Source organism: Vipera berus (assembly GCF_964194415.1).
Source record: "Vipera berus genome assembly, chromosome: 2".
Classification (NCBI taxonomy): Eukaryota; Metazoa; Chordata; class Lepidosauria; order Squamata; family Viperidae; genus Vipera; species Vipera berus.
In genome coordinates, this window is record NC_138203.1 from 19,109,764 (window position 1) to 19,132,302 (window position 22,539).

Genomic DNA, 22,539 nt, shown 5'->3' on the forward strand with positions numbered 1-22,539 from the left:
GTGGTTAAAAATAAAAGCATGGCATTCAGCACTTAAGTCCACATGAGTTCAGTTCATTTCAAACCAAATTTTGGAAAGCTGTACTTGTCAATGTAAACAAATGGTTAAGAGAGAAGCCATACCTCCATATGACTCTGATTCAGAGGACTGAAAAGAAAAACATGAAGCTCTTGCACGTTTTCTGGATCCACTGGGAACTAAAGGCAGAAAAACACCAGAGGTGATAATCATATCATGAGACTAGACAACAATTTGTCTGAAATGGTATAGGGTTTCTTGCCTAAGCAGGGGGTTGGACTAGAAGACCTCAAAGGTCCCTTCCAATTCTACTACTACTACTACTACTACTACTACTACTACTACTACTATTGATCATTGCACAGTCAGGCAGATGTTCAGACTGGATTTGGCATTTTTGTCTACCTATTGAGTCCTTACCGAGGACCTGGGATAGGCAGATGTGGATGTTTGATGGTATTACAGATATCGTCGCAGGATGGAAGCAGTTCCTAGTAAGGCCACCTTTTGCAATTGACTAATGGTGAATTTGTTTTTGTTTATTATTATTATTATTATTATTATTATTATTATTATTATTATTATTATTATTATTATTATTATTATTATTATTATTATTATTATTTCAAATGCCAGCCGATCCCAGTAATATACAGGTAGTCCTTAACTTACAACTATTCATTTAGCCACAGTTTGAAATTACAACACTGAAAAAAATGATTTACAACCAGTCCTTGCACTTACGACCATGGCAGCATCCCCATGGCCCTGTGATCAAAATTCAGGCACTTGGCAACTGACATGTATTTACCATGGTTGCAGCACCCATTGATCATGTGACCACCATTTGTGACCTTTCCAAACAGCTACAACAAGGATTGGTAGGAAAGCTGGATTCCCTGAACGACTGCATGATTCACTTAACTGCAGCACTGATTTACTTCACCTCTATGGCAACAAAACACTCTTAAAATCAAGCATGACTGTCTTGCTTAGCAACAGAAATTTTGGTCCCAAGTGTAGTCGTGAAGTATCATTGGGGATACTGTGGCAGTCCTAAATGTGAGGACTGGTTGTAAGTCATTTTTTTCAGTACTCTAATGTATTGGCCTTATATGTTTAAATCACTTGCTTTATGTCTAACTGCTTGTTTAATGGCTGACCTACTTTTGTATGTTTGTAAGGGTTGCTGGGCTGAGCTAGACTTGCTGTCTCCAGTCTGTTAAGTAGGTTTGGGCGGGAAACTGCTGCTTTAAATCTATTGGTCGCTGCCTAGAGGCCAACCGTATAAATAGCTGTGCAGCAGCTATTAGCTTGCTTCTGTTATGTTCTGACTCTGAATAAACTTGTTGTTGTTTGAACACCTTGTCTTGCTTAATGCCTGCAAGAACCGAGTACATAACAATACTGTTGTAACTTTGAACATCACTAAATGAATAGTTGTAAGTTGAAGATTACCTGTATTTGGGTTCTGAAACCCAATTCTGATGTTCCAACCTACCCCTTCCACAAGTTTGCCTAGAAAGATTTCTGAACAAAAATCATGATTACCGTTTTCAGTCTTGTGTCCTGGATCTTCTGCAGGCCTCTGAACAAAAAGAAGGATTGGTTAAACCTTAAATGAAAAGTTGTAGATGTCAAGTGCTTAAAAAAAAAAAGATAGGGTGGACATTCTGATGTCAGGCTCCTTTCGCCAAGCCTGTCACTAATCTCTTGGCTGAACACAACTAAAACAGTTTCCTAGGCAAGAAACTATTTGTTTATGTAAGTCTAATTATTGCAAAAAAGAGTGAGGCCAAAGAAAGGAATTAGTTGGTGGCTGTCAGCATAAAGTTGCAAGTGCCGTTTTTAGTGGCTCAAATCCATAGCTTTCTCTTCCTGCTTTTCCATGAATTAATAGTCTTTGCAGAACACTTGGTTGTCTTGAAGCCAGACCTTTGCACAGTGTGGTTGTTGAATGTTTATGTTCTATCTGACAGTCCATATCACTCAACGTTTTTGAAAGTACACTGGAGATTATCCCAGATTCCCCTGTTCCTTAGATATATGGGCTTCAGGTCCCCTAATTCCTAGTTCATAAGGCTAGGCTGGAAGTTAAATTCCTACACATCTGGACGGCACCTCATGCAGAAGAGAATTCCACCATTTTTGGATGAAATCATATCTTCTCCTATTGAGCCCAAAAGAACAACAACACACATACAAAACAAACTTCATTAATCTTATTGCTAATTTAAAGGTAAAGGTAAAGGTTCCCCCACACATGCGTGCTAGTCATTTCCGACTCTAGGGGCCGGTGCTCATCTCCGTTTCAAAGCCGAAGAGCCAGCACTTGTCCGAGGATGTCTCCGTGGTCATGTGGCCGGCATGACTAGACGCCAAAGGCGCATGGAACGCTGTTACCTTCCCACCGTAGTGGTCCCTATTTTTCTACTTGCATTTTTATGTGCTTTTGAACTGCTAGGTTGGCAGAAGCTGGGATGAGTAACAGGTGCTCACTCTGTTACGCGGCACTCAGGATTTGACCTGCCAAACTGCCGACCTTCTGATTAACAAGCTCAGCCTCCTAACCCACTGAGCCACCGTGTCCCTTTTATTGCTAATTTACATAATAGTAATTATGAATATAAGGGACGCGGTGGCTCAGTGGGTTAGGACGCTGAGCTTGTCGATCAGAAGGTCGGCAGTTTGGCGGGTCGAATCCCGAGTGCCGCGTAACAGAGTGAGCGCCTGTTACTCGTCCCAGCTTCTGCCCACCTAGCAGTTCGAAAGCACGTAAAAATGCAAGTAGAAAAATAGGGACCACTACGGTGGGAAGGTAACAGCGTTCCGTGCGCCTTTGGCGTCTAGTCATGCCGGCCACATGACCACGGAGACGTCCTCGGACAAACGCTGGCTCTTCGGCTATGAAACGGAGATGAGCACCGGCCCCTAGAGTCGGAAACGACTAGCACGCATGTGCGGGGGAACCTTTACCTTTACCTTTAATTATGAATATGTGTTTTCCATTCATACCAGAATTCAGTGAAAACTTCCTTCTGAAGAATGGGATACTGACTTAGTGTGACATGAACTGGAAGGAACTCAATTCAGACATTATTTTGAATGCAATTAAAGAAGAAAGAGCAATCAAACCTCCTAATGCCTTCAAGCTTATGCAGAATAACATCAGGGGGAACATATGTACATACAGACATGTACCTAAATAGGAGATCACATCAGTCCATTTTTCCCAATCACACAACCAAAAATAGTTTGTATGTGTGCAGATGATTCACTAAGATATAAAGTGGTTTATGTCAATTAGTATTTCTTTTTCTGGAGATACTGTTTCTATCCAGACATTCAATTAAAATGGCAATCCCACTTCATCCACCAGGTAGATCCACATATGATGAGTAAATTATCTTAAACAAATGCCAGAAGGATTCGAGGAGTTTCACATCTTACCTTGCAAGGTCGTTCCTTCTTGAAGACAAACATGGGCTGTGCAATCACTGAACTGTCTGTAAGTAGAACAGAAAGTCCCAACATGTAATCATAGGCAAACAGAACCCATCTTACTCTGTAGACCTGTTTGTTGACTGCAGGTTTCTGGTTTTTTTTCTCTTGAAAAAAGCAATTATTTGATCTTCAAAGTCATATTGTCTTCAAATCTGCAAGAGACACCTTTTCTATTTAGGGATGCAGATATAGCAATAGCAATAGCACTTATACTTATATACTGCTTCACAATGCTTTACAGCCCTCTCTAAGCAGTTTACAGAGTCAACATATTCAGTGATGGGATTCAAATATGTGAACAACCAGTTCTGTGTCTGGATGCCATTTCCAGAAGTCCATTCTGGGCCCGGGCAACAAAAAATTAGCTACCGGTTCTGCCAAAGTGGTGTGAACCGGATGAATCCCACCACTGATCATATTACCTCCAATAATCTAGTGCCTCATTTTAAGGCCTCGGAAGGATGGAAGGCTGAGCCAACCTCGAGCAGGTGAGGACTGACCCCTGGCAGCCAGCAGAATTAGCCTGCAATATTGCACTCTAACCATTGTGCCACCAGTGTAGAATTTTCCAAATAATTCAGATGATGTGTACAAAAATCCATATGTGATTCAGCTACAGGCTTCTAACTTGAGAAAATGTACAAACAGAATTCCACTATGCTCTCGAGCCTGAGAATATAATTATTGCTACTCCTGGCTTCAGGCTGCAAATATGTTCCACAGACAGACTGTGATTAAATAAAATCAGTTTTTATTATTACATGTAGTTTCTATCTGTCAGAAAGAATTGCTATCACAGATTAGGCAAAATCTATCCAATTTATCTAATATTAACAATATACTGTTTGCTTATTAAATTGAGATCCTCCCTTTCCTCCAGTGGTTCATTGTTTCCCCCACTACCATTTTGCCCCCAGACAACCCCATGGACTGAGAGAGGGGTATGCCCAAATGAAAGAATGAATGAATCAACCTTTATTGTCAAAGTACAATCATGTATTCAGTGAGATTGGCTGAGCCTCCCTTCGTGTGCCACCACCACCACCACAACGCACAGTGACAACAAACCCACCATCTTGTTACACCATGTGAGCTAATTGCACACAACACACCGGCCTCGCAAGTCAATCATACATACAGTTATTTCCCGTTCAGGAGCCTGACAGCCCATGGATAGAAGCTGTTCTTCAGCCTGTTGGTATGGCTGGCTTGTTGTTGTTGTTAGCTGCGAAGTCGTGTCCGACCCATGAGACCCTATGGACAACGTTCCTCCAGGCCTTCCTGTCCTCTACCATCTTCTGGAGTCTATTTAAGCTCACGCCTACTGCTTCAGTGACTCCATCCAGCCACCTCATTCTCTGTCGTCCCTTTCTTTTCTTGCCCTCAACCTTTCCCAACATTAGGCTCTTCTCCAGTGAGTCCTTCCTTCTCATTAGGTGACCAAAGTATTTGAGTTTCAGCTTCAGGATCTGGCCTTCTAAAGAACAGTCAGGGTTGATCTCCTTTAGGACTGACCAGTTTGATCGTCTTTCAGTCCAAGGGACTCACAGGAGTCTTCTCCAGCACCATAGTTCAAAGGCCTCAATTCTTTGGCGCTCAGCCTTTTTTATGGTCCAACTTTCACTGCCATACATTGCAACTGGGAAGACCATAGCCTTGACTATACACACTTTTGTTGACAGGGTGATATCTCTGCTTTTTAGTGTGCTGTCTAGATTTGCCATGGCTTTCCTTCCCAGGACCAAGCGTCTTTTAATTTCTTGGCTACAGTCCCCATCTGCAGTGATCTTGGAGCCCAGGAAAATAAAATCTGTCACTACCTCCATTTCTTCCCCATCTATTTGCCAGGAATTGAGAGGGCCGGATGCCATGATCTTGGTTTTCTTAATGCTAACTTTCAACCCAAGTTTTGCACTCTCCTTCTTCACCCGCAACAAGAGGCTCTTTAGTTCTTCTTCACTTTCTGCCATTAGAGTGGTATCATCTGCATATCTTAGGTTGTTGATATTTCTTCCGGCAATCTTAATTCCAACTTTTGATTCATCTAGCCCTGCCTTTCCCATGATGTGCTCTGCATATAAGTTAAATAGGCAGGGCGACAGTATACAGCCTTGCCGGACTCCTTTCCCAATTTTGAACCAATCAGTGGTTCCGTGTCCAGTTCTCACTGTTGCTTCTTGGCCCACATATAGGTTTCTCAAGAGACAAATAAGATGGTCTGGTACGCCCATCTCTTTAAGAACTTGCCACAGGTTGTTATGATCCACACAATCAAAGGCTTTAGCATAGTCAGTGAAGCAGAAGTAGATGTTTTTCTGGAACTCTCTAGCTTTCTCCATGATCCAGCTTATGGCTGGCTATACATCTATATCTCTTAGGTTTTATGGATGTGGATGGATTCATTCAGGTTCTCCTGGGTTTTAGTCAAACAGCCTCACCACGACACCAGTAAAGTCTCCCTCTTTGAGTGGAGGCTAAAATATTCAGTGAACCATTGACTGCTCATCTTGAAATCAAAGGATTCTTTGACATTTACTGGAAGTAATGTTAGTGTGAAAATTTAATAAAGATGTATGTGTAATATATTTTAAAAAGACCATTCTGTTTGCTTGTACATGGGATTCAATTTATAAGAACATAATTGAATATTTATCCCAAATTATTAATAATTGCATCCCTGAACTGCAGAAATATGAGTAGAATTCTATTCCTTCTGGGAGCTATTGAAAACTGAACTGTATGTTTAAATAGATGCAGATTAACATAGCTCACAAAGCTATAATTTGAGCTCAGTTTGAATCATCCCTCAAGACTTGAATGCATCTGAGTACACCTCAAGGAAAACATGTGAACATATTAACTGATTCATCACACTTATATTTAAGATATTTATAGAGAACTTGGGCTTAATTGGTATATTCTGAAACAGTTCCCAAGTGTAAAACTGACACTTTACAGGATACCCTTTGTGTGTGTGAGCATATATACAAACATATATCCTCCAAAACTTTAAAAATATCATAATTACATATCCTACACCAGAGGTCCCCAACCTTTTGGGCACCAGGACCGGTTCCGTGGAGGGACGTGTTTCCGTGGACCAAAGGGGACGTGGTTTTATGTGCTGCCTGCATCCTGCAGATGGGGCTTTGCTTGTTTGTGCGGGCCGGTTGCTGCCCAGTACCAGTCCAGGATCCGGGGGTTGGGGACCCCTGTCCTATACCACACAAATATTTCCAATTCTCATCCAGAGGTGGGTAAACGACCTCCGATCATTCCGCCGGGGCCTGAAGACCTGGCTCTTCGAGCTCTCGGGCCCAAGCTGAGGAGAAAATTTTAACTGGGGTTTTTAAGTGTACAGGGTGAATTTAATATTTTTTAACTGGTTTTAACTTTTGTACGTTTTGATTTTTAATTCCCTGTAAACCGCCCTGAGTCCTCAGGGAAAGGGCGGTATATAAATATAATAATAATAAATAATAATAAAAAATGTGTAGAACTGGTGGAACAATCCTAGGAAAAGAATTATATAAGGGAGGAAATTGTTGGGTGTCCTGTCATTGTATCAAAATTGTTGGGCATCCTGTCATTTTATCAGTCACAAGTATGACAATTTTCTTGATGATTATGGATGAAAGATAGCATTTTCTGGGGGTAAAATCCCCCCCAAAAATGTTGCATCTTGAAGCACTTTTAAAATCAGAAACTGCATGTTTATATAACAGAATAACAGAATAACGGAGGTGGAAGGGACCTTGGAGGTCTTCTAGTCCAACCCCCTGCTCAATCAGGAGACCGTATGCCAATCCAGAGGTTGTCCAGTCTCTTCTTAAAAGCCTCCACTGTTGGAGCATTCACAACTTCTGAAGGCAAGCTGTTCCACTGGTTAATTGTTCTCACTGTTAGTAAATTTTTCCTTAGCTCTCTCCTTGATTAATCTCCATCCATTGTTTCTTGTCTTGCCTTCTGCTGCCTTGGCAAATAGGTTGAAGATTGGTTAGATATCTCTGTTCAGTTATATTTTTGCATAGGACTTCCAGGATCCTTCCCCACCTTAGTAAACCTCATCCTAAAGTTCTACACTGTCCCTTTTGAACTAGTTTGTAAATGTAGTTAAAGGTAAAGGTAAAGGTTCCCCCGCACATGCATGCTAGTCGTTTCCAACTCTAGGGGCCGGTGCTCATCTCCGTTTCATAGCCAAAGAGCCAGCGCTTGTCCGAGGATGTCTCCGTGGTCATGTAGCCGGCATGACTAGATGCCAAAGGCGCACGGAACACTGTTACCTTCCCACCGTAGTGGTCCCTATTTTTCTACTTGCATTTTTTCGTGCTTTCAAACTGCTAGGTTGGCAGAAGCTGGGACGAGTAACAGGCGCTCACTCTGTTACGCGGCACTTGGGATTTGACCCGCCAAACTGCCGATCTTCTGATCGACAAGCTCAGCGTCCTAACCCACTGAGCCACCGCATCCCTAAAATGTAGTTACAAGGTTTAAAAATGAGCAGTATGATTTAACATAATTATTCTATTATTATAATTTTAATACCAGGTCATTATGTTTTGGCATAGTGTGGAAGATGGCTAGGGCTGAGTAAGCCACATGCTGGCTTTTGAACAAGTCTAAACAGCGATGGGATAGTGTAGGGTAGTGATTATGATACTGCACTGGAATTAGAAAAACATAGATTCAAATCTTCACTCAGCTATATCTCAGCTTAACCTTCCTTGCAGAATTGTTGTAGTAGGAATACACATGGAAAAGAAGAATGACCTTGAGCTTCCGGGGGGGGGGGGGGAAGCAGGCTAGGAGGAGGAAGGAGATAGGAGAAAAGATTTTGAAAAACAATACCACAGATATTGATGAATTATTGTGTACCAAACCTTCAAGGCCACTGAAGGTTGGCAAGAGTGTGAACCAAAATTAGAAGCATTTTTTTTAACAGCTAAAGCTCTGAGTTGGGAGGAACTGAGGATACGCCTGTGATTGGCTGATTTCCGAATGGCAGTGCACATGAGGCGACATCACTGTGTTATATTAAAGAACAACAGACTGATTCCTTTGCCAAGGTGGTTAGGAATACTGGGAGTTGTTGTTCAATAAATCTGTACCAATCCATTGATTAAATGGGTCTACACTGGCAGTAGCTCACTAGTCTAATTGCCTAATCAAGTGAGACTCAAATTTTTCACTACTACAGCTGCCTAAAATAATAAATAAAACAAATTATTTTTGTTATTGTTAAGGTTGGCCATGTAATAAATGTGCCCCTTTTAATAAATAAATACATGTTAATCTCCATATCAGAGAAATCCTTAAATTTTGCTCTATAGTTTGTGCATATAAAATCAGAATGTTAGAGGGGGCTCCCACATTTCCTATGCAAATCTGATTGGATATTTTTTTTTAAAAAAAGTGACCTCCCAAAAAGTATTTGTAACTCCTCCAAATTGCTTGCAACGTCCCACAATTTGAGAACCTCTGGCCTGATACACCATTAAAGGTGTATGTCAGTGCTGCTAACACTGAATGTTCTTGCTTTGACAACAGATGGAAATGCAGCCATTTTCCTCTTTTGCTTTTAGAGTTAGTTGATGCTGGGAGGGGGAATGTGGATGAGAGTCCAGCTAGTCATAACAATAATAACTCAGCCGTGGGAACCCAAGGACATTGGGCCCAGAGCTGATAGTGTTTTGGCGGGCTGGAGAGCTGGGGAGAAAGCCCACGCTTCAAGCTAATTGGTGAATGTGATTTATGAAACTTTATTGGAGGAGGGAATTGTGCTTTTCTACTTTGTACACAGGGGAGGGCAATTTAGTTTTTTGTTTCAACTATGTAATGCCAATACTTTGTTTCTCGAATAAAAGATTCTTTAAGGTAAACAATGCCTCAAAGTTCTTTTGAAGAGTTTCATCTGTCAGAACCATGACAGTGTATCTATATTTCCATGTTACTTATGACTCATTTAGATATGGATGGCCAGAATTCCATCCATGTTTTATTAAACGGGAAGATTCCAGTTGCCAGTGGGAAAAAACCGTCAGAAAATCAATTTCATCAGAGAAATGTGCTTAACGTGTTCTTGATGAATCTCTCACTAAGAACTTGTCTTTCCTGTAAATATTCATTCCCTCATTCATTTCCTCTCCCATCAGCCTTCTCTCTCATTTTTAAGCTTGGGTGAAGCGGGGGGGAGGGGGGGAAGAATTACTATACCAGGAAGGATTTGGAGAGAGAATCCTCACTGGTAATGAAACTGTTTATTTCAGTTCCCATGGATTCTTGTCATTCCAAATGTACATCTTGCTCCTCTGCATCTGTTTGACAAGCAACATTTAAAAAAATAATTTTACGTATTTTTTTGCACTTTTTCCCTTATCTGTACCACTTGGCTGCACATATGTCTTTTGGACAGCAGTTTTTTAATGTACTTTTCCCATCTTATTCTCAGTTACAGTAGATATCAATGTTTGTGCACCTTCTCAACAGGAGAGATTAATTTTGCTTCAGAAGTACAAAACAGGGTTTGCCTTAATGTGTGAACAGCAAGCATTTCTCCTCAGTCAACTCTTTTAGCCTCTTAGCAGCATTAGTAGAAAAATATAGACTTGAGAACTTCTCTTCTTCTCTCCTCCTCCTCTCCTCTCCTCTCCCCTACTCTCCTCTCCTCTCCTCTACTCTTCAGAACTAGAGCAGATAGTTCCTACATTAGTTCCAAAAGTTTTTTTTATATATAAAAACCTTTTCTGTGAAGGCCATTTCTGGCACTTGCACACCCATTCATAGGGAACAAATGGTTCTGTACATCTTAAATTCAAGGAACAACTATTCTGACCCATAGAACAGCTTACAATGGTTTTCTGTAAGCTTCCTTTGTATTGTTGGCATACAAAACTAAACAGCTGGTGAGAACCTTGTTCATAAATGCAGTTTCAGAATTCATCATGTTCATTTCTAATTATTAGTAAGCATTACATTCCTCCAATTCTTCTCTGGTTCATATTCAAATAGCCCAGATCTTCCCATTCATTATTTCCACCTAATTGAATGGCTACTACTGGCATGGGATGGTTGGATTGGGCACCTGTAGCTCTCTTTCTGCCTGTCTCTCATTTGCAGCTAGCACTTCAGTAAGAAGTTGGGGGGAAAAAAGTGCAAAATTTGAAGGATTATTGCTGAGAAGAAGAAACTCCATAGGCTGGGCTTGGGAGCTGTTGGCAATTGGCATAATAAAACCCCACATCACTTCTTATTTTAGGGAGAAGCAGTTAAGCTTCTTCAGAGTTAATTGAACTCAGATTTGAGGAAGTTTACTCTTTACTGTAGAAAACATGACCCATGATTTGAATTCTAGAGAAGCATTTTATTTCCGGGGGGGGGGGGAATGCTGATTTAGCTGTTAGTTCTTTGTAAGCTCTGTGTGCTTGCAAATATTAAAAAAAATCCTTGTGCACACAATATTTTGAAATGCATGAACATGAAAATAGACCAGATCAATCACAGTTCTGTCTTAAAACATATTCCGAAGAATTCAGTGTTAAAAAAACTGATCATCTTGAAGTAACCTTAATGCAAGAGATGTAAGAAGGAAAGCAGTTTGATCGGGGATGGGTAGATGTATGTAGAAGTGAGTAATGTCCTTGTAGGGATATGAGCTTGTTGATGATCTAGACTATTATTGGCTTGATTTTTTTTTAAATTCCATTTATATCCCGCCCTTCTCCAAAGACTCAGGGCGGCTTACAAGCTTAGCAGTAGCCTTCATTCTATGTATATGCCTGCTTATTAGGGCTTTCATACACCCCCCAAGCGGCATTATTACAAAGTCAGCTTATTGCCCCCAACAATCTGGGTCCTCATTTTACCTACCTCGGAAGGATGGAAGGCTGAGTCAACCTTGAGCCTGGTGGGATGCGAACCTGCACTAATTGCAGGCAGCTGGTGTTACTTAAGGAGGCATTAGCCCACTGCTCCACCAAGGCTAAAGGTAGCAGTTAGTGATCTCTGCAAATGAGCACATGTCAGCCTTGCAAAGTATTCCAGACAAGAAATACACCCAGACGTCTTAACTTTAAATTTATTATGAGGTTATATTACTTTAAGAGAATTTTGCAGATCTAAAAGTACATTTCCTTTGCCTTTAAGAAGGCTCCCTTCTGAGTCATTTAACCTAGCTTCATTGCTTCTGTGGGCTCAGCTGCCTCTTATCTCACTTTTTTCTAGTCTGGGACTCTTTCCTACCCATCTTCCAAGGTCATTCCAACATACAGTTATCCATGAGCTGTTCTTAAATATCCAGCCCAAAGTCACTGTGTGGCTATTCTGTCACAACTGGGTGCAAAAATAGGAAAGTTCCAAAGAAAAACCGCATGGCTTGAAACTTTTCACAACTCTGTATTTGAGGCAGCAGCATCCGCAAGATTCATCTAAAAGCCTCCCTTGGCATCATAATGGATGGAGAGAAAAGTAAGAAAAATATTTAGGTAAGAAAAACTAAATGCACAAGTGTAAAATAGGTGGTACTTGACTCAACAGTAGTAACTGTGAGAGGGATTGTGGAGTTCTAATGGACGATCATTTGAATATGAGCCAGCAGTGTGCTGGAGCTGCCAAAAAAGCCAATGCAGTCCTAGACTGCATTAATAGAGGGACATTAATAGAGGGACAGAATCAAGAAGTGTTAATACTACTTTATAATGCCTTGGTAAGGCCACACTTGGAATACTGCATCCAGTTTTGGTCGCCATGATGTAAAAAAGATGTTGAGACTTTAGAAAGAGTGCAGAGAAGAGCAACAATGATGAGTAGGGGACTGAAGGCTAGAACATATGAAGAAAGTTTGCAGGAATTGGGTATGTTTAGTTTAATGAAAAGAAGGACTAGGGGTGACATGATACCAATATCTAAGGGGCTGCCACAAAGAAGAGGGAGTCAAGCTATTCTCCAAAGCACCTGAAGGCAGGACAAGAAGCAACCGATGGAAACTAATCAAGGAGAGAAGCAACCTAGAACTAAGGAGAAACTTCCTGACAGTGAGAACAACTAACCAGTGGAACAGCTTGCCTCCAGAAGTTGTGGGTGCTCCAACACTGGAGGCTTTTAAGAAGAGATTGGATAACCATTTGTCTGAAATGGTATAGGGTTTCCTGCTTGACCAGGGGGTTGGAGTAGAAGACCTCCAAGGTCCCCTCCAAGGTCCCCTCCAATTCTGTTATTCTGATGGCATCCTGGAGGTTTTTTTTTGGGGGGGGATGCATGGAGAAGCATAGGCAGAGGAAGAGTGGAATAACCTAATACAGCAGCCTTTCCTCTCTTCCCTGCCTATCCTCTTCAGAAACTACAGCAGGTTACATGCTCTGTCCAGCTGATGTGGCAGGGACTAGTTATAACTAGGTTGTGCTGGTCTGAGGCAGCTCAGTCCTTGTTGTGACTCAGAGATTGCTGGACAAGTCACTACCGAAGCCTGCCAAGTGTGCTGCTTCTGGCTGGCAGAACAGGAATAATCCAGTCCTTTCTGCCAAGAGAAGATTGGGCAATAAATATGTCTGCCAGCTTCATAAATAATGACTACCCACCGAGCCTCTCGTTTTTCTCCTCACTTTTTAGGTATGTACAGAACACTCTGGGACTACAGCAGAAATCAATTTGTCCCTTTCTGTTATGCATAACTGAAGCTGGGCACAATTTACATCTTTTTCCTTCTCCCACATTTATTTCCCTGATTGTAGTACTCCCTGCCCTAAAGAGGCCCATCAAGCAAACTTCCTTTAGCTATTTTAACAAATTTAAACACTGGCATTTTTTAGCTTTATAAGGATATGGCTAAGTATGTTTTCCTCCATGGAACAATTGCCCCATGAAGTCTGGGTAAAGACAAACAAGCTGCCATTTGTAGCTGGAATGAGAAAGGATCAATGTGTCTTTCATTGGGGGTAAATAATCCCTGGTCCATTGACACAAATGGAAGAAAAGTTATACATTAGAATAGCTTGGAAGCTAGTTATCCACTTCTGGGAAGAAGACAGAAATAAATTCTCAGTTTGGAGTCCTCATTGTAAACATAGAAGGGTAAACCTAAAAATCTTACAATTTTTGAGGTCAAGGCTTTCCTCCCAGAGATATTAAGGCTGTAGCCTTAGCATACTTTGGAAATAAATACTTTAAATAATTTAAGTTTGGAATTAAAATGAGATACAATTTAATTTCAATTATTTTGAAACATGTTTTTAAATATTCATTAAACATACAAGGTTGGGTGCATTTTTTTCTAAAAAACATAAATTAAATGGACTTACTAATAAGTAGGTGGGAATCTGATATAGGCTGGAAACAGACTGACACATCCTTCAAGAGAGAAAAATGTAATCTGTATACAGTAGATAATATCCAGTTGTTTTGGTTCATATTTTACTGCGAATTTATTAGATTTATCCTTTCTGAATGTTGTATATAGTATGATAATATTTGCAACTTCTAAATTTTGCAGTGAGGTTGGTGTTTTTTTTAAAAAAAAGAGATGGGGGAATATACAAACAAAAATGTATTACATTAGTGAAAAAAATGTGTTACTGTGTATGCATGTGAATGTATCTGTCTATGATTGTATGTATCTCAAATAGATTAAACTTTCTTTGCAGTCTTAATATATAAACTAATATGGAAAGAAAATGAAATAAACCATAACAGAAGGGAAAAAATAGAAATCAGATAAAACTGATTCAACCATCCCTATTCTAAATCTGAAACATTTTGATGTGTCAACCACAATTTCTTCATCATTTATACTGTTAGGACTATAGCCACCTGAATTCCATAGCCAATGTAATGACTTATCAATCTATAGAAGTCTTTTGTAAGTTCTCTAATCACTTTAACAGTTCCTATAATGGTTTTTCTATGCCACCAGTGCCCTACTTGTCAATAGTTTGTGAAATAGGAGATGCTTAGCTTGATCCCCTGACACCTATATTATTGCCAAGAAACATTGAAGCCCCAGAGCTAAAAACAGGACTTGCCTAACCCTGACAAAACTTGAACAATGTGTTTCAAAGAAATATCACACACTAAATTTGGCATTATTTCTCATTGAAGTGTGACTATGCTGTTGATTGCATCATCCATGTTCATTTAGAGAATACTGTGCTAAATCAAAAACTGGGAGACTCACTACAGCCATGGCGTTGATATGGAATAAAGAAGATTGTTAATAGGTTCTAAAAAGAGAAGATGCTTTATGGCCACATTTTGGCAACCTAGTGCCCTCCCCGAATTGCCATTATAGCAATTTGTCTGTAATGGTACAAGGTCTCCTGCTTGAGAAGGGGGTTGGACTATAGACTAAGGCAAACTTTATGCAGGAGAAAAGGGGAAGGCATTATAATGGAGGGTTCAACAATTTGAGCTGATTTCAGATTGTTGAGATTATGCCAGCTATGAAAGGGAAATCATATTTTTATTTTTATTTTTCAAACAGTTGTATTTGTTTTCCTTTTTAAATTTATTTTTTGGGGTTGTACTGCAATTTTTGCATGCTTTTTGACTCAACATACCAAGGATTGTGCTACTAATTTTAGGCAACCATGCCTCTAAAATCCAGTAAAGCAATTTGAGGGATGTCCACTGTCTGTAACAACTAAATTTCATGGACTACATGAGGTTTGATAGTTTTGGGTTGCTCACCTGTGATGTGGCTAATCATCAAAATCACTCAGGTCTAAAATCCATTTGGGCAATCTCAAGCTAATCTCTTCCTTAGATGTAATTATAAAAATATACTCATTGCCGCCACTCTTGGGGAGAAGGGCAATACATGTTTTAAATATATGAATTAGTGTGACCACAAATATTCAAAACACCCACAACCTTTAACTAATTGCAATGACTGGTAATAAGAAGAAAATTGAACTATTAAGAGAATTCTACTTGGGGCAGGTTTAAGCCACTGAATATAGTGAGAAAACCTTGAACAAATCCTAAGCATTCCTCCCTTACCTCTTCATAGTAATACCCCAAATCATCAAATTGGACAGGATTTTGACATATCCAACCCTGAGCAATCTTGGGATATTTTACCACTCTTGCACAGGCAAGAGGTAGGGTATACGGTCAAGTTTTTAAAGTCTTCTGAAAGGTCAATATGGTTTGAGCTAGTCTAATCTCTGAAGGGAGAAGATTCTACAAAACAGGGTCTACAGCAGAGCAGGCCCATCTTCTAGTCCCCGGCAGCTGACACTGTTTTGGCTGATGGGATCCGCAGTATGCCTAGTCTGATGGACTGAATTGCACAGGTAGATATTCTTGGAAAAAGACGGTCCCTTAGGCCAGAGGTCCCCAACCTTTTGGGCACCAGGTACCGGTTCCGTGGAGAGAGGTTTTTCCGCAGACCAGAGGGGGCGTGTTTTCATGTACTGCCTGCATCCTGCGGATAGGGCTTTGCTTGTTTGTGCAGACTGGTTTCTGGAATGCCACAGCCCAGTGCTGGTCCACAGGCTGGGGGTTGAGGCCCCTGACCTTCGGTAACTCATGTTTGCCATTATAAAAGTTAAAGAAAATTTGAGGATTCCCAAAAATTATTTAGGGATGTCACAGATGTCCAATGGTCTGCAAATTCTGTATTGCTGACCTCTGATATAAAATACATTTTTTACTGCCTAGATCTTAAGTTAGAAAGTACAGTATCTTATGATATTACATTGTTGTTTGTACGTATACAGAGAACTTATACACCAAAGACAAATTCCTTGTGTGTCCAATCACACTTAGCCAATAAAGAATATTCCATGTTCTATTTTTTCAAATGATTCCCCATTGCAAAATTCTGAAATTTATTTTTCTTTACCTCAAATATGTCCCAGATATTAGTCAAAGTGATAAAACACTCATATGCTCTGTAACAATAATTGACTGTTACTCCCAACTTTTCCAATATATTTGTCAGGTTGGGAGAAAAGAGTCTCTTAACAAACTATTTTTAACTATTAATTAGAAGGACAGATTTTTTAAAGGATATTTAGGATATTATTCAGTATCAGAATAATGTTTAAAAGAGTCTAATTTCTCACTGTATGAAAAAGTTGGAATGATATGGCGAATGACTTAAAATGGCACTGTAGTTTTATTAGCAAATTTTCTTCCTACTGTTCCATTTTTTTAAAAAAAAATTAAATCCTCTCTTTGGTTTTAAAAAAATGTTGCCTGAAGTAACATCAATAAGTAAATATCTATAACAAATTGTGGCTGATGAATCAGCTTATTAATGGTGAAAGCCCATGTTCTAAATCTCTGAAGTTTTTAAATCCTTCAAAAAGTTCAATGTGAGAATTATGTAATCTCTGCGTTTGAAAGAAATGCTCCCCTGAAAATAGAACAACTCTTCCAAACTGAGTTTGAAGCATTGTATGGACATCCCCAGAATTAAAACTCCACATTGCAAAATATGGGACATGTTGACATTAGTCATTTGCTACAGTCTTTTATTATTGCTTCTGAGTTTCTGTATTTGCTGAGAAAGCAGCTCTTCCTACTTGAACATATGGACATGGGCAAATTACTTAAGAGGTTTATAAAAAAATGATGTTAAACCTAATATCCTCCAACCCAGCATAAAATCATAAATAGATACAGTTGCAAGAAAAAGTATGTGAACCCTTTGGGATTATGTGGTTTTTTGCATGAATTGGCCATAAAATGCGCTCCAAACGTCATGTAAGTCACAACAATAGAAAAACACAGTCTGCTTTAAATAATACTACACAAACATTAGCTGTTGTCATGTTTTAATTGAAGATAAGATGGAAACATTCACAGTGCAGGGTGGAAAAAGTATTTGAACCTTTGGACTTAATAACTGGTTGACCCTCCTTTGGCAGCAATAACCTCAACCAAACGTTTCCTGTAGTTGCAGATCAGACCTGCACAACGATCTGGAGTAATTTTGGACCACTCCTCTGCACAAAACTGTTTCAGTGTAGCAATATTCTTGGGATTTCTGGTGTGAATCGCTCTCTTAAGGTCATGCCACAGCATTTCAATCGGGTTGAGGTCAGGACTCTGACTGGGCCACTCCAGAAGGCGTATTCTGTTCTGTTGAAGCCATTGTTTTGTTGAATTACTTGTATGCTTTGGGTCATTGTCCTGTTGCATCATCCATCCTCTGTGGAGCTTCAGTTGGCGGACAGATGGTCGTACGTTTTCCTGCAAAATGTCCTGATAAACTCTGGAATTCATTTTCCCATCAATGACAACAATCCGTCCAGGCCCTGAGGCAGCAAAGCAGCCCCAAACCATGATGCTCCCTCCGCCGTGTTTTACAGTGGGGATGAGGTTTTGATGTTGGTGTGCTGTGCCTTTTTTTCTCCATACATAGTGTTGTGTGTTTTTCCCAAACAACTCAATTTTGGTTTCATCTGTCCATGTTTGAAGTTTGCAAAAGAGCACCTGGATGTTCCACAGCACTACTGGCAAAATATAGAGCGCATTTTATGGCCAATTCATGCAAAACTCCACGTAATCCCAAAGGGTTCACATACTTTTTCTTGCAACTGTAACCTTAATGAAACTTTCCTGCAACCAAGGACAGTCAGTTGATGTAACTTCTCCGATGTTCATGGCTAGGTTGACCTCAGATGTTCCAAGTCAGAGCCTACATTGATCCCAGAAGAAGCCCAGTTGTCACCATTCACCAAACCTTTGGAGAAGCCATCAAGAACTAAGCTACTGTTCTCAAGGAAACTCATGCAATGCCTAATTTCTCATTGCAATAAATAGCAGTCTCTTCATTTCAGCTCTGCTTCACTCACAGAATCTATCCACATTGGCTTCTTTTAGCATCATGTTAAGTCAGGATTTTTCAAATATAGTTTGTTGAGTAAGCCATACTTGCCTCTTTCATACATACTACTAGTTCTGTAAGAGGTGAATTTGTACATCATTCTTCATAAATATAATTTAAAAATAATTAAATTGAACACACACTATGGGGTAATATAATCCGTGTAAACTAGCAATAATTAGTTGCTCAACTTCAGGAGGAGGGTGGGGATACTGTAATATATATTATTTATCACTATTCAGAAGTTTTAAAACTTTATTTTTGTCAGGTGCTGCTTAAAGATATTTTGGAATAGAGCAGCATCTATTCTAAAACACAATAATAAATATACAAATCAATAAAATAACACACTGTATGTTCAACATTTCTTCTACTATAATATGCCTTAGGGCAAGTAGACACCTCCCATTTTTACATTTAAGGTCTACTGTTCCCCCCTGTGCCACCCCCCCATCCTCCAATTAGATTACAGTGAATTCGACCTCAGTCTACATTATTGAAATACCACTTGAATTAAATCCCAGGAATTTCAGTGAGTCCACTCTGAGTAATGCCATGTCTGGAATTCACTTTATAAATATATACTCACAATATAAAACCTTAATATTTCTACCAAAAAAATAAAACCATCTTAAAACATAAGCAATATTGTTGTCTTTCTTTAATTTTCAATACATGCCACTAGATGGCAAACCTCTGAGGTTAGATTTCTCAATATTTTATGAAGCATTATACACTGATCTTTGTTATTTCCTGGTGCCCTTTGGGTAATTCAAAATAAATTTTTGGAGGTTTTTAAGACTGCTGAATATAGTTCTATAGTCTTGGTGAACAATCCTTAGGAAATTGATTTATCAAAAACAGAGCTTGGCGCCTTACAGATGCTCAAGATTACAATTCCAGTAAGGAACGGAAGACTGAATTATCCGTTTGATGTCCGTAACTGACATTGAATTTCAGAACATCTGAAAAGTATAGGGGAGGGGCACCTGGAATATGTTGTTACTGTGATCCTATTATTATATTTAGTATGGATACAAAAGTACCTGGGGAAATGTCCAAGTAAACCAGACAGGAAACGTGACTAGATGAACTAATTCTACTTTATTGTAAGGCTACATTAGCAGAATTTTTCAAGTCTGAAAGGACAAACTTCCCACCATGACTTTTAATTGATCCATTAGAGTGGAGCCTTCCTACGTTTCTGCCTCTGACTGTTAAGCTATTGGGGACTCCTACTTCTCTTGTCTGAGTGATTCCTACACAGCATCTCATCCACTTGTTCCCCAATGTCATCCACACAGTCCATTACAGGGGAACACATAATGTAATTATGTTTGTGACATTGTCATGGTTTGTAATGGGTACCTATTTTTAGGGAGTTTATTATGAATAAAGGTAAAGGTAAAGGTTCCCCCCAAATGTGTGCTAGTTGTTTCCAACTCTAGGGGCTGGTGCTCATCTTCGTTTCAAAGCTGAAGAGCCAACGTTTGTCAGAGGACGTCTTCCGTGGTCATGTGGCCAGCATGACTGGATGCCAAAGGCACACAGAACGCTGTTACCTTCCCACCGTAGTGGTCCCTATTTTTCTACTTGCATTTTTATGTGCTTTCGAACTGCTAGGTTGGCAGAAGCTGGGACGAGTAACAAGCACTCACTCTGCTACACGGCCCTCGGGATTCGACCCGCCAAACTGCCGACCTTCTGATTGACAAGCTCAGCGTCCTAACCCACTGAGCCACCGCGTCCCTTATTATGAATATTCCTGTGTAATTACCTTTACTTACTATTTGATATGCAGACAAAATTCTTGACCAGGGATGGGGCAAAATTCTACTCCAGGTGAATTTTTCATTGCAGAATTTATGACAGAATAGCCATGGTAACAGAGGTATCCTTACCCTAGCATCTTCCAGATTGTTACAGTTCATCTTCAATTATCCATAGGTCTTCTCTAAGACACTGCCATCCAAACACTAGCAAGCAATGCCCCATATCTTAGCAAATTGCATTTGCAGTGTTCTGTGCGTACGTAAAATATCCTTATGACAAAAACATTCCACCAAACTTCAACTGTCCTGCAGATTTTTGTCTTAGATTTCTCACAACCCCTGTAACCTCATCAGAAAGTATTTTTTCCAAGAAAAACTGATCAATAGAAATAGGGTGGAGGACGCATTGAGCTGTTTTTTTTCTCTTTAAAATAAAGAAGGATTCCATAATTTAAAAGAAATCCCAAGAACTCTCTTGATTTTAATCTTGTGGATTTTTCTCTCTCCCAAAAGTATAACGGGGATTGTTAAACCAAATCCAGGAAGAAGCTTTAGGGCCTTGGAAAAATTAAGACATAGATTTTTTTAAGGGACATTTAATCAGCCTGACATGGATTCAACCAGGATTTTTTTTTTAAAAAAAAAGTTTGCTTTCATAATAAATCATATTAACTTCAGGAAACAATGGATTTACCTTCATCTTTGTGTCTGTTGCAGCCAAAGCTGTGGAACACATAGATGTCAGTTTGGGGGCTTCCAGTTTGGTCCATGGTCCACGGGCTTCTTCTTTTTATGAAATGAGGTGTGTCCTTCATTTGATGTTCAGAGCTAATAGACAAAGAAGAGGTACTTCTTGTGCAGAAAACTCTTAGAACCGAAAGCACCTCATTTACTTTTCTAGCAGTGGTTTGCTGGATTCTCATCACCGAGATCCATAGAGCTATCAAAACATACCACGGAATTCTGCAATGTTAATACTTCTTTCTTTTCCTCTGTGCGGACTCTTCACGAGCAATAACAGCAGTTACAAAGACGTCCTGAGAGCAGGGCAAATGTAACTTTACTCCTCTTCGTATTCAGTCTTGCCACAATTTTTTTTTCCTTTTTCTCAGAAGCCCAAAGCAGTTTCTTCTGAATTGAAACTGCGCAAAAATGCAGGTTCTTAGACCAGAAAGAAAAACAGCTTCTGTGAGATGAACCTCTTTCCTGACAGTTCACACTGGAGAGCCACTTAAGAGAGGCAGGGCTCTGGGCGGGGTTATGCAAATTAATCCAGATTAACATACAGAGGGAACACAGCCAATGAATAATGCTTCGGGGTTGTTTTTTTTCCCGTGGGATTTATTAACAGGAATTTGAGAAAGTAAGTTTCATGTTCCCCGCAGATGAGTTGGAAGCAAGGTTTTTTTGTACAGAAACAGCTATGAAACTTTTTAACAAATTTATGACAGCATGTGTTTCTCTAGTGTTTTCCTTGGACTTGCTAAAGCGAAATAATTTCTTAAATTGGAAAGGGATGATCTGATCAGTAATGTGCATTTATGTTGCCATAACTGTGAAGAGTGGAAGAATTAAGTTCTAATTAACAGAAAAAAGTAACTTTTTGACCTTTGTGCACTGATGCTATGGATATATTTTTCCCCCTTGGGGTGTAGGGGTGTGGGTGAAGAACAGGACTAGGCTCAACCTTATTAAAATCACATGGCTGGGGGTTTTAAGGATTCTCAGGTTTGATATATTTTCTGCAGTTAGTCCTGCATGGAGTAGAACACACAACACACACACACATGGAGCTGGTATGCAGCCTGGGTTGCTCCTAGACTTTCGGCTCCTGCTCAAAGAGCAGGTGTTAGGCACAGCAAGGGGATCCTTTAAACAACTGCATCTTTAGCCAACTGTGCACATTCCTGGATTGGGAGGCCCTGTTTATGGTCACTCATGTCTCTTGCCTGGATTATGACATGCTGTGCAATAGAGCTTTTGTTTTTAACTGGATGTTAGACACTCAGTGAATGGACAGCCATATAAATTTAATTAACAAATAAACCCCAGCTACCATCGTTTCATAGTAGTTTCAACTACACTGCAGGCAGAAATAAATCAGCTCAACTCTCCATCACTGCTGACATCATGAGAAATGCAGTAAGTTGGTTTCAAATTGTCTCAGAATCTTTGTAAAGGTGTAAACTTAAGTTAGACAGTTTTCAGCTAAGAGTGTTACTGGAAAGACTGTATTAACATAGTGATGCTTCACCTAACTTTTCTTTTAGTTAACCAACTAGATTCCACCCTCCCACCCACCCACCCCCACAAGCAACCTTGGATTAACTAGTTGAAATGACATCCATTTATCTGAAGTCAGAAGAAAGCTATCCTAACCAAAAAAAATGCTACCCTTGAATTACTGATGATTATTTA

General features: G+C 39.8%; 1 protein-coding gene across 1 annotated transcript in view; it reads right to left on the reverse strand.

Moving 5' to 3' along the window:
* RANBP3L (RAN binding protein 3 like) overlaps positions 1–21,442 on the reverse strand; it is a 57,479-nt gene extending 36,037 nt beyond the window's left edge. The window contains exons 1-4 of the mRNA XM_081321902.1: positions 20,816–21,442; positions 3,469–3,524; positions 1,570–1,606; positions 123–197 (exon numbers count right to left, since the gene is read on the reverse strand). Of these exons, the coding sequence (XP_081178028.1) occupies positions 123–197; positions 1,570–1,606; positions 3,469–3,524; positions 20,816–21,044 (397 nt within the window). The 5' untranslated portion in view covers positions 21,045–21,442. The remainder of the gene's footprint in view (positions 1–122; positions 198–1,569; positions 1,607–3,468; positions 3,525–20,815) is intronic.
* Positions 21,443–22,539: the final 1,097 nt, after the last annotated feature.